This window comes from Palaemon carinicauda, chromosome 39 (genome assembly GCF_036898095.1).
Source record: "Palaemon carinicauda isolate YSFRI2023 chromosome 39, ASM3689809v2, whole genome shotgun sequence".
Taxonomy (NCBI): Eukaryota; Metazoa; Arthropoda; class Malacostraca; order Decapoda; family Palaemonidae; genus Palaemon; species Palaemon carinicauda.
The window spans coordinates 66,944,205-66,956,704 of record NC_090763.1 but is presented as its reverse complement, the minus strand read 5'-3'; the positions used below and the strand labels follow the sequence as shown (position 1 = coordinate 66,956,704).

The 12,500-nt window shown below is 37.4% G+C and overlaps 2 protein-coding genes across 3 annotated transcripts in view; one reads left to right on the top strand and one right to left on the bottom strand.

Annotated features, from left to right (window-relative positions):
• The window catches only part of LOC137631237 (acyl-coenzyme A thioesterase 9, mitochondrial-like), a 332,677-nt gene that overhangs the window by 64,433 nt on the left and 255,744 nt on the right, over positions 1–12,500 (top strand). The gene's annotated exons all lie outside the window — the stretch shown is intronic.
• LOC137630907 (uncharacterized) overlaps positions 7,140–12,500 on the bottom strand; it is a 104,186-nt gene continuing 98,825 nt past the window's right edge. Inside the window, 1 exon segment of the mRNA XM_068362442.1 lies at positions 7,140–7,917. Within this exon segment, the coding sequence (XP_068218543.1) occupies positions 7,140–7,917 (778 nt within the window).

Here is a 12,500-nt window from a genome sequence, read left to right as displayed (position 1 = left end):
TGTATATATATATATATATATATATACACGTATATATATTATTACGCTTCTGTCGCATCCATTTCATTTTCCGTTTTAATTGTTGATGATTTGGGTGTGATAGATTGTCGTTGCTAGGTTTAAAACCCGGTCATGACTGGCGGGGGCAAGGGTCAATGACGGTGCCCTAGCTAGCAGGACAATGCCCTAGAGACTGACCATATATACATATGATCAGCGCCCAAGTCCCCTCTCCACCCAAGCTAGGAGCAAGGAGGGCCAAGTATTGGCTGATGATGACTCAGCAGGTAGACCTATAGGCTCCCCCAACACCCTCTATCCTTAGCTTACAAGGATGGTGATGTTGCAGACACTGACTAGAAACTATCGAGCTTGAGCGGGGCTCGAACACCAATCAAGAAGTGATCAAGTCTTCTTTCGACCTTATTCATCATCATCATCATCTCATGCGTTGCTAGTCTATTACAAGACAAATGCCTCAGACATGCCGTTCAACTCCCTTAAGTTTATGATCATTGTATGCCAGTCTATACCCGCAAATTTTCTTGGCTCGTCAATCCATCGTCTTATCTTCCTTTCCCTATTTCGTGTGCAATGTCTAGGGACCCAGTCTTCTTCTTCTCCATCTATTATCTGTCATTTTCTGTATATGTCCTTCCCATGTCCTTATTAGTCACACTGTGTAGCAGGGTTGGCCACGCGAATCAAGTTTCTCCATGTTTCTAATCCTCTTCCAATACAGTGATTAATTATCGTAAGGGACTTTGGTTATTGACAGATTGCATTGTATTGGAGAATTGAGAATTAATCTTTGTGAAATATATAATTAAATTTTCTCGAGATTTCCTTCATAATTGTCTGTCATTATTATTATTATTATTATTATTATTATTATTATTATTATTATTATTATTATTAGCTAAGCTACAACCCTAGTTGGAAAAGCAGGATGCTATAAGCCCAAGGGCTCCAACTGGGAAAAATAGCCCAGTGAGGAAAGGAAATAAGAAGATAAGTAAATAAATAAGCTTTATAAGAAGTAATGAACAATAAAAATTACCTATTTTAAGAGCAGTGACACCATTAAAATAGATCTTTCAAGAATAAATTATAAAAGGAGACTTATGTCAGCATGTTCAACATAAAAAAAAACTACAAGTTTGAACTTCTGAATTTCCACTCAAAAAGAAAATTGCGCTGAAAACTCGTTCTAAGACACAGTGTCTTATGAAATTAACGAAGTCTTTGACCTGTATCATCCATGAAAACGCTAAGAAATTCTAAAGACAATGGTGAGACGAATCTGTAAGTTGCCCGTGTAAGAAAACTTCAATTTGAAAAGAAAATTAATGGGACGGAATTTTCTGCGTCGGTATAAATATCTTTGTAGTGTAACTTTAGAACTCATTATCAAGGTTCCGGCCTTTCCATTTCGGCTTTGATGACCATAATCGTTGTGACGCCAGATAATGTGAGCAAAATAAGAAATGATTTCTTAGAAATAGAAGAAAATTTTAGAGTTTAAGTAGCTTTGGAAAATTTGAGAGAGAGCATTTAAGTAACTTTGGAAGAAAAGAGAGAGAGAGAGAGAGAGAGAGAGAGAGAGAGAGAGAGAGCTTAAGTAGCTTTGGAAAATTGGAGAGAGAGCATTTAAGTAACTTTGGAAGAAGAGAGAGAGAGAGAGAGAGAGAGAGAGAGAGAGAGAGATTAAGTAGCTTTGGAAAATTGGAGAGAGAGCATGTAAGTAACTTTGGAAGAAGAGAGAGAGAGAGAGAGAGAGAGAGAGAGAGAGAGCTTAAGTAGTTTTGGAAAATTGGAGAGAGAGCATTTAAGTAACTTTGGAAGAGAGAGAGAGAGAGAGAGAGAGAGAGAGAGAGAGAGAGCTTAAGTAGCTTTGGAAAATTGGAGAGAGAGCATGTAAGTAACTTTGGAAGAAAAGAGAGAGAGAGAGAGAGAGAGAGAGAGAGTTTAAGTAGCTTTGGAAAATTGGAGAGAGAGCATGTAAGTAACTTTGGAAGAAAAGAGAGAGAGAGAGAGAGAGAGAGAGAGAGAGAGAGAGAGTTTAAGTAGCTTTGGAAAATTGGAGAGAGAGCATGTAAGTAACTTTGGAAGAAGAGAGAGAGAGAGAGAGAGAGAGAGAGAGAGTTTAAGTAGCTTTGGAAAATTGTAGAGAGCATTTAAGTAACTTTGGAAGAGAGAGAGAGAGAGAGAGAGAGAGAGAGAGAGCTTAAGTAGCTTTGGAAAATTGGAGAGAGAGCATTTAAGTAACTTTGGAAGAAGAGAGAGAGAGAGAGAGAGAGAGAGAGAGAGAGAGTTTAAGTAGCTTTGGAAAATTGTAGAGAGCATTTAAGTAACTTTGGAAGAGAGAGAGAGAGAGAGAGAGAGAGAGAGAGAGCGAGAGAGAGAGAGAGAGCTTAAGTAGCTTTGGAAAATTGGAGAGAGAGCATTTAAGTAACTTTGGAAGAAGAAGAAGAAGAGAGAGAGAGAGAGAGAGAGAGAGAGAGAGAGCTTAAGTAGCTTTGGAAAATTGGAGAGAGAGCATTCAAGTAACTTTGGAAGAAAGAGAGAGAGAGAGAGAGAGAGAGAGAGAGAGAGAGAGAGCTTAAGTAGCTTTGGAAAATTGGAGAGAGAGCATTTAAGTAACTTTGGAAGAAGAGAGAGAGAGAGAGAGAGAGAGAGAGAGAGAGAGAGTTTAAGTAGCTTTGGAAAATTGTAGAGAGCATTTAAGTAACTTTGGAAGAGAGAGAGAGAGAGAGAGAGAGAGAGAGAGAGAGAGCTTAAGTAGCTTTGGAAAATTGGAGAGAGAGCATGTAAGTAACTTTGGAAGAAGAGAGAGAGAGAGAGACAGAGAGAGAGAGAGAGAGAGAGAGAGAGAGAGAGTGCTTAATTAGTTTTGGAAAATTGGAGAGAGAGCATTTAAGTAACTTTGGAAGAAAAGAGAGAGAGAGAGAGAGAGAGAGAGAGAGAGAGAGAGAGAGAGCTTAAGTAGCTTTGGAAAATTGGAGAGAGAGCATGTAAGTAACTTTGGAAGAAGAGAGAGAGAGAGAGAGAGAGAGAGAGAGAGAGCTTAAGTAGCTTTGGAAAATTGGAGAGAGAGCATTTAAGTAACTTTGGAGAGAGAGAGAGAGAGAGAGAGAGAGAGCACATAAGTAGCTTTGGAAGTAGTGGAGAGAGAGAAAGCACCCAAGTAGCTTTGAGAGAGAGAGAGAGAGAGAGAGAGAGAGAGAGAGAGAGAGAATTACATCACGAAATATGCACCAATACGTCACTTAGTCATACAGGTAATTCATCCGCTTGGAAAAGATAAATAGAAAGTTAGTTTGTTCGCCACGAAGTAAATTGTATTTCAATGGCTTAACTTCAACTGCATAATTACATTCAGCTACATGTTCTTAGGTACAGTCACGCATATAAGTTGGTGGATGTCTGGATGCTTTAGAAATATTTTCAGTTCACCTCTTTCTGGACGACAGGTGTCCGGAGCGCGAAACTGATATTCAACTATCGGTTTCCCGCTCCCAGACCACTTATCGTTCAGAAAGGGGGAACTGGAAATCTCTCTCAAACACCCAGACATCCACCAACTTACAGGAGTGACTGTACCTTTTCCAGAGGTGGGGCTGGGGAATGTAGAGTAACTGTGGTGGGAGCCCAATCTGTTGGACGGGAGTTCGAGGCTCGCACAAGCTCTACAGTTTCTAGTCTCCAAGCTGACCAATCTGGTGAGCTTGGGATTTGGGGTTTGGGGGGAGTTTATAGGTCTATGTGCTGAGTCATCAGCAGTCATTGCCTGGGCCTCCCTGGTCCTAGTTTGATGGAGAGCTGGTTTCGGCGTTAGTATTATTATTATTATTATTTATTATCATTGTTATTATTATTAATATTATTATTGTTATCGTTATTATTATTATTATTATTATTATTATTATTATTATTATTATTATTATTATTACTCTTCTTTCACCCACCTTTCCTATCAGCAAAAAAAAAAGTAAACGAAACAAAGCAGGAAATTATTTTATAGTTTTTACGAAAATTACTAAAAGTTGGACTCATGACCAACAAACAATTTTTTAGATTTTGGGATGAAATGAAGGCTTGTGACTCTCTCTCTCTCTCTCTCTCTCTCTCTCTCTCTCTCTCTCTCTCTCATTGTGATTATTAAGATGTAAGTCCTTAAGCATTATTTGACATTTCATGTCTTGTTAATTTTAATTTTTTTATGCCTGTACTCTGGAATGTAGATATTTTCATCATTTTTATTCTTTTATTTGCAGTTGGAAATAATCTGTCTTCAAGGCAAATATATAAAAATAAATAGATTGTGGTAATTGTGACCAAATATGATCATTGAAATATTTTTTTCAGCAGTAGTCCACTTCCTTAAACGGGGCGTGGCTCCAGGGAAAAAAAAATGTTTAATACTATTTTTATATTTCTGATTATTCAGTCGTAGTTGGGTCCTTGGGCAGGACACTTCCAAAACATTAGCCGTAACTTAAAAAGCTTTGCGAAATAGCCAAAATCCACTGCGCCACTCACCTCTGCCTTGCAGTCGCCCTATAGGTAGTAGGTTAGCCAGGGCACCAGCCACCCTTTGAGATACTACCGCTAGAGAGTTATGGGGTCTTTTGACTGGCCAGAGAGTACTACATTGGATCCTTCTCTTTGGTTACGGTTCATTTTCCCCTTTGCCTGCACATACACCGAATAGTCTGGCCTATTCTTTATATAGTCTCCTCTGTCCTCATAGATCTGACAACATTGAGGTTACCAAAGAATTATTCTTTTTTTCAAGGGGTTAAGTACTGCAGTGTAATTGCTCAGTGGCTACTTTCCTCTTGGTAAGGGTAGAAGAGACTCTTTAGCTATGGTAAGCAGCTCCTCTAGGAGAGGGACACTCCAAAATCAAACCATTGTTCTATAGTCATAGGTATTGCCATAGCCTCTGTACCATGGTCTTCCACTGTCTTGGATAAGAGTTCTGTTGGTTGAGGGTACCCTCGAGCACACTATTCTATCTTATTTCTCTTTTATTGTTTAGTTGAAGTTTTTATAGTTTGTATAGGAAATATTTATTTTAATGTTGTTACTGTTCTTGAAATATTCTATTTATCCTCGTTTCCTTTCCTCACTGTGCTATCTTCCCTGTTGGAGCCCCTGGGCTTATAGCATCCTGCTTCTTCAACTAGGGTTGTAGCTTAGCAAGTTATAATAGTAATAATATTATTACCTCATTAAAGCCTCGCCTCTGCACTGGGGCTCAAGTTCAGTACTTCCATTCCCCCCCCCTTTTTTTTATCTATCCAATCTATCCATTCTCTCTCTCTCTCTCTCTCTCTCTCTCTCTCTCTCTCTCTTTTTTTTTATCTATCCAACTGATTCACTCATTCCTGTGGAATAGTCAGAAGGGCTAATCGCTTGGTTGGAGGTGTTAATAAGGACGATAGTAATCTCCGTAGTTCGAGATATACATAAGGTCGATAGTAATCCCTGTGTAGTTCGAGGTGTTAATAAGGACGATAGTAATCCCCGTAGTTCGAGGTATTCATAAGGTCGATATTAATCCCCTTAGTTCGAGGTATTTATAAGGACGATAGTAATCCCCGTAGTTCGAGGTTTACATATGGACGATAGTAATCCCCTTAGTTCGAGGTATTTATAAGGACGATAGTAATCCCCGTAGTTCAAGGTGTTGATAAGGACGATAGTAATCCCAGTAGTTCGAGGTTTACATATGGACGATAGTAATCCCCTTAGTTCGAGGTATTTATAAGGACGATAGTAATCCCCGTAGTTCGAGGTTTACATATGGACGATAGTAATCCCCTTAGTTCGAGGTATTTATAAGGACGATAGTAATCCCCGTAGTTCAAGGTGTTGATAAGGATGATAGTAATCCCAGTAGTTCGAGGTTTACATATGGACGATAGTAATCCCCGTAGTTCGAGGTATTTATAAGGACGATAGTAATCCCCGTAGTTCGAGGTATTTATAAGGACGATGGTAATCCCCGTAGTTCAAGGTGTTGATAAGGACGATAGTAATCCCAGTAGTTCGAGGTATTCATAAGGACGATAGTAATCCCCGTAGTTCGAGGTTTACATATGGTCGATAGTAATCCCCTTAGTTCGAGGTATTTATAAGGACGATAGTAATCCCCGTAGTTCAAGGTGTTAATAAGGACGATAGTAATCCCAGTAGTTCGAGGTTTACATATGGACGATAGTAATCCCCGTAGATCGAGGTATTTATAAGGACGATAGTAATCCCCGTAGTTCGAGGTATTCATAAGGTCGATATTAATCCCCTTAGTTCGAGGTATTTATAAGGACGATAGTAATCCCCGTAGTTCGAGGTTTACATATGGACGATAGTAATCCCCTTAGTTCGAGGTATTTATAAGGACGATAGCAATCCCCGTAGTTCAAGGTGTTGATAAGGACGATAGTAATCCCAGTAGTTCGAGGTTTACATATGGACGATAGTAATCCCCGTAGTTCGAGGTATTTATAAGGACGATAGTAATCCCCGTAGTTCGAGGTATTTATAAGGACGATAGTAATCCCCGTAGTTCAAGGTGTTGATAAGGACGATAGTAATCCCCGTAGTTCGAGGTATTCATAAGGACGATAGTAATCCCCGTAGTTCGAGGTTTACATATGGTCGATAGTAATCCCCTTAGTTCGAGGTATTTATAAGGACGATAGTAATCCCCGTAGTTCAAGGTGTTAATAAGGACGATAGTAATCCCAGTAGTTCGAGGTTTACATATGGACGATAGTAATCCCCGTAGTTCGAGGTATTTATAAGGACGATAGTAATCCCCGTAGTTCGAGGTATTCATAAGGTCGATATTAATCCCCTTAGTTCGAGGTATTTATAAGGACGATAGTAATCCCCGTAGTTCGAGGTTTACATATGGACGATAGTAATCCCCTTAGTTCGAGGTATTTATAAGGACGATAGTAATCCCCGTAGTTCAAGGTGTTGATAAGGACGATAGTAATCCCAGTAGTTCGAGGTTTACATATGGACGATAGTAATCCCCTTAGTTCGAGGTATTTATAAGGACGATAGTAATCCCCGTAGTTCGAGGTTTACATATGGACGATAGTAATCCCCTTAGTTCGAGGTATTTATAAGGACGATAGTAATCCCCGTAGTTCAAGGTGTTGATAAGGACGATAGTAATCCCCAGTAGTTCGAGGTTTACATATGGACGATAGTAATCCCCGTAGTTCGAGGTATTTATAAGGACGATAGTAATCCCCGTAGTTCAAGGTGTTGATAAGGACGATAGTAATCCCAGTAGTTCGAGGTTTACATATGGACGATAGTAATCCCCGTAGTTCGAGGTATCTATAAGGACGATAGTAATCCCCGTAGTTCAAGGTGTTGATAAGGACGATAGTAATCCCAGTAGTTCGAGGTTTACATATGGACGATAGTAATCCCCGTAGTTCGAGGTATCTATAAGGACGATAGTAATCCCCGTAGTTCAAGGTGTTGATAAGGACGATAGTAATCCCAGTAGTTCGAGGTTTACATATGGACGATAGTAATCCCCGTAGTTCGAGGTATCTATAAGGACGATAGTAATCCCCGTAGTTCAAGGTGTTGATAAGGACGATAGTAATCCCAGTAGTTCGAGGTTTACATATGGACGATAGTAATCCCCGTAGTTCGAGGTATCTATAAGGACGATAGTAATCCCCGTAGTTCAAGGTGTTGATAAGGACGATAGTAATCCCAGTAGTTCGAGGTTTACATATGGACGATAGTAATCCCCGTAGTTCGAGGTATCTATAAGGACGATAGTAATCCCCGTAGTTCAAGGTGTTGATAAGGACGATAGTAATCCCAGTAGTTCGAGGTTTACATATGGACGATAGTAATCCCCGTAGTTCGAGGTATCTATAAGGACGATAGTAATCCCCGTAGTTCAAGGTGTTGATAAGGACGATAGTAATCCCAGTAGTTCGAGGTTTACATATGGACGATAGTAATCCCCGTAGTTCAAGGTATTCATAAGAACAATAGTAGCAGTAGTAAGTATTAATTATGTTTTTTTGCAGTTTTTACAACAACTCGGAGCTGACTCGCTTTCTAACCCTTTGCTTTATCTCCGTTCCCGCAACTTTTCTTCGTTCTCGCTTTCTAACTTCTTCACATTAACATCAAAGCGTAACTTTTAAGCCCCCCCCCCCCACCACCCAAGTTGCGTATTACACTTAATTGCCTCACTGGCCCCAACGTCGGGCTGTTGTGGCCAAAATTCCATTAATCTAGATGAAAACGACAATGATACGCTATCATTGTATAATAACTTTTTTTTTTAATGTTGTCTAAAAACTAATTGATTTGAAAAAAAAAAATCAGTTCACGTTACAAGTCTTTTATTATTATTATTATTATTATGATTATTATTATTATTATTAGCCAAGCTGCAACCCTGGTTGGGAAAGCAGGATGCTATAAGCGTAAGGGCCACAACAGGGAAAATAGCCGAGTGAGGAAAGGAAATAAGGAAACAGATAGAAGAGTGTACTTAAGTGTACCCTCTAGTAAGAGAACTCTAACCCAACACAGTGAAAGGCCACGGTACAGAGGCTATGGCACTATCCAAGACTGGAGAACAATGGTTTGATTTTGGAGTGTCCTTCTAGAAGAGCTGCTTATCATAGCTAGAGATTCTATTTTACTCTTACCAAGTAGAAAATTGCCACTGAACTATGAAAATATGGATGCGATTTAGCGTTAGATTTAACGAAAGTTTAAACACTAACAAGGGTTGTGGTGGCCTATTGGAAACGTCTGCCGAGTGATTTGCCGGACTGGGGTTTTGAGTCCTGCTCAAGCTCGATAGTTTCTTGTAATGTCTGCAACCTCACCATCCCTGTGAGCTATGGATGAAGGGTTTGGGGGAGGCTATAGGTCTACTCTCTGAGTAATCAGAAACCATTGCCTGGTCCTATAGTCAATTTCTTTTAGCGAAGCAGATTTGCACCGACTCGCAGCGGTGCCCTTTTAGCTCGGCAAAGTTTCCTGATCGCTGATTGGTTAGAATTATCTTGTCCAACCAATCAGCGATTAGGAAACTTTTCCAAGCTAAAAGGGCACCGTTGCGAGTCGGTGCAAATATGACTCGCTAAAAGAAATGGACTATAGCTTGGATGGAACGTGGGGGCTTGGGCACGGATCATGGTCAGTATAGGAAATTGTCCTGCTGGCTAGTGCAATGTCACTTACTGTCACTTGGATCTGCCATTCATGAGTGACATTTAAACCTTAATGTTCGCTTGGGCATCTCGTCGGAACTTTTTTGAGAGCCGAAAATCGAGAGGAGGTTGACAATTCGTATGGTAAAAACGAATGGAGAATTAGTCAAGGCCGAGCTATTACGCGGCCTTGAAAATTAGGGGTTGCGTGAAAGACAGGAAGTTGGAAAAAAGGATCAGGATCAAGGATATTCCACGATGAGACGTAATTGGTATTTACAAAAAAAAAAAAAAAAAAAAAAAAAAAAATTTATAGTGAATGTCAACAAATATTGGTGTTTGGAAATTGGAATACCCTAAGTTAGTGTATAGTTTATTTTGTGAATGATTGTATATGAGTAAATTTGGTGGTAATATTGGAACCTAATTTCTCAAGGATTAATTTAATTTATGTTGAAGGATTTACACTAATATCTCTATGAGCTATATTTTCAAATATATGACTTCTCAGACAAGTCTTCGAAAAGTCCTTCATCGAGGTAGGTGGCCTTGGCCTTGGCTATGAGTCACAAGACGTTTCCCAGCTTGTTATATTGGTGAGTGTTAACTCTATTCTTTAAATAAAATGGAGATTATTATTATTATTATTATTATTATTATTATTATAAAATATTATTATTATTATTATTATTATTATTATTATTATTAATTGCTAAACCTCAAGCCTAGTTGGAAAAGCAGAATGCTAAAAGGCGAGGGGCTCCAGCAGGGCAAATAGCCCAGTGAGGAAAGGAAACAAGAAAAAATTAAATATTTTAAAACAGTAACAACATTTAAATGGATATCTCCTATATAAACTATAAAAAGAACTTCAATAAATAAACAAGAGGCAGAGAAAGAAGATAGAATAGTGTGCCCAATTATACCCTCAAGCAAAAGAACTCTAACCCAAGACAGTGGAAGACAGTGGTACAGAGGCCATGACACTACCGGAGGCTAGAGAACAATGGTTTGATTTTGGAGTGTCCTGCTAGAAGAGCTGCTTACCATAGCTAAAGAGTTTCTTCTACCCTTACTAAGAGGAGAGTGGCCACTGAACAATTACAGTGCAGTAGTTAACCCCTTGAGTAAAGAAGAATTGTTTTGTAATCTCAGTGTTGTCAGGTGTATGAGGACAGAGGAGAAAATGTAACGAATAGGCCAGACTATTCGACGTATTCTTAAAACACGCAAGTCTATTCTATTCCCGGATAAAAGGGAAGGATGTGCTAACAGAAATGCAAATAGTTAGAGCATTCGAAAAATCTTCGATTTTATGAGATATAGAATGTAAGTCACTTGAAGGTAATTCCAAGAAAAAGTGATTATTTAAAAAAACCTTTTTTTAATGGAACTTCATAGACCAGTTTTAAGGAGCTACATGAAGATTAATCAAATCTCAATAATGAAACATTATGAAAATGTATAGAAGTCATTTGATTATTTAAAAAAACTTCCCTTTTAATGAAACGTCATAGGCCTATTTTAAGGAACTTCATAAAAATTAGTAAAACTTTCTTAAGAATGAAACGTTATAAATATATTGAATGAATTATAAAATAGAAAACGTCATAAACCTGTTTTAAGGAACTTCATAAAAATTAGTAAAACTTTCTTAAGATTGAAACGTTATAAATATATTGAATGAATTATAAAAACGAAAACGTCATAGACCTATTTTAAGGAGCTTCGTAGAAATCAATCGAACTTTCTTAAGAATGAAACGTTATAAATATATTGAATGAATTATAAAAACGAAAACGTCATAGACCTGTTTTAAGGAACTTTATAAAAATTAGTAAAACTTTCTTATGAATGAAACCTTATAAATATATTGAATGAATTATAAAAGCGAAAACGTCATAGACCTATTTTAAGGAACTTCATAGAAATTAATCGAACTTTCTTGATAATGAAACTTTATAAATATATTGATTGAAAGCGAAAAGAAGCAAATTCTTTAGGGAATGAAACGTTAGTAGACCTATTAAAGGTAACTTCACAGAAAGTGACAACTTCCTCAGAATGAGCCATGAATAACCCAATAATAAACTAAATAAAAATGAAATAAAAAATGAATAGTAAAATAAATGAAAATAATTTTTTTCGATCATTGAAAAAGCAAAGAGAAAAAGATTTTTTATTTAGAAATAAATAATAAGTGAAATCAAAATCTTATATATGAAAGATCTGTTTTAATGTTATCACTGTTCTTAAAGTATTTCGTTTTGATTGTTCATTACTTCTTGTACAGCTTATTTATTTCCTTATTTGCTTTTCTCACTGGGTTATTTTCACTGTTGGGACCCCTTGGGCTTATAGCATCCTGCTTTTCCAAATAAGGGTGTAGCTTAGCTTGCAACAACAACAACAACAACAACAACAACAAGAACAACAACAACAACAATAATAATAATAGTAATAATAATAATAAAAGGAGAAAGAAAACCATTCCTAATTGTCAGATGGGAAACGAAACGCTAAAGAAACGAACTTCCAATTTGAACTACTTTCTTTCCGACAAGTTGGTAAATACAAACAAATTTAAAAGCAGCAACAGTAAAAAGCAGAGAAAGTAGCGAATGCAGTCCGGCTAAAAAAAGGTGCTAAAACCACGAAATAACCCAAGGAAGAAACATTACTTGCTCCTTTCAAAATCACAGTCTGAAAAATAAGGTTATGGAAAATGCTTAATTCTTTACATTTTTCTTAAATACAAAATTATCAAAGTCTTAGAATTAAGTAGCAGACTCATAATCTTCAGCTGTGAAGTGAAAATTGACATGTAATGTTGACCAGGCTGACATGAGTCTTTTTATAGTTTAAATATGACATATCTGTTTTTGACGTTGTTAATAGTTTACTGTATATATGACATATCTATTTTGACGTTTTTACTGTTTTTATAATTATTTATTTTTAATTTCTTCTCATCATTTATTTATCTCTTCATTTCCTTTCCTCACTGGGCTATTTTTTCCTATTGGAGCCCTTGAGCTTATAGCATCTTGTTTTTCCAACTAGGGTTGTAGCTTGGCTAGTAATAATAATAATAATAACAACAACAAGAAGGAAAATATATATTTTCTTGAATAAAAAAAAAATCAGACCTAGAGTATGCTGATAATGCTGTCCTTATTAGCAGAACACCGCATGATTTGCAATGCTCGCTTACCAGAATGCATGAAATATCACACGAGGTTGGACTCAAGATAAATAGAAGAAAGATAGAGATGATGA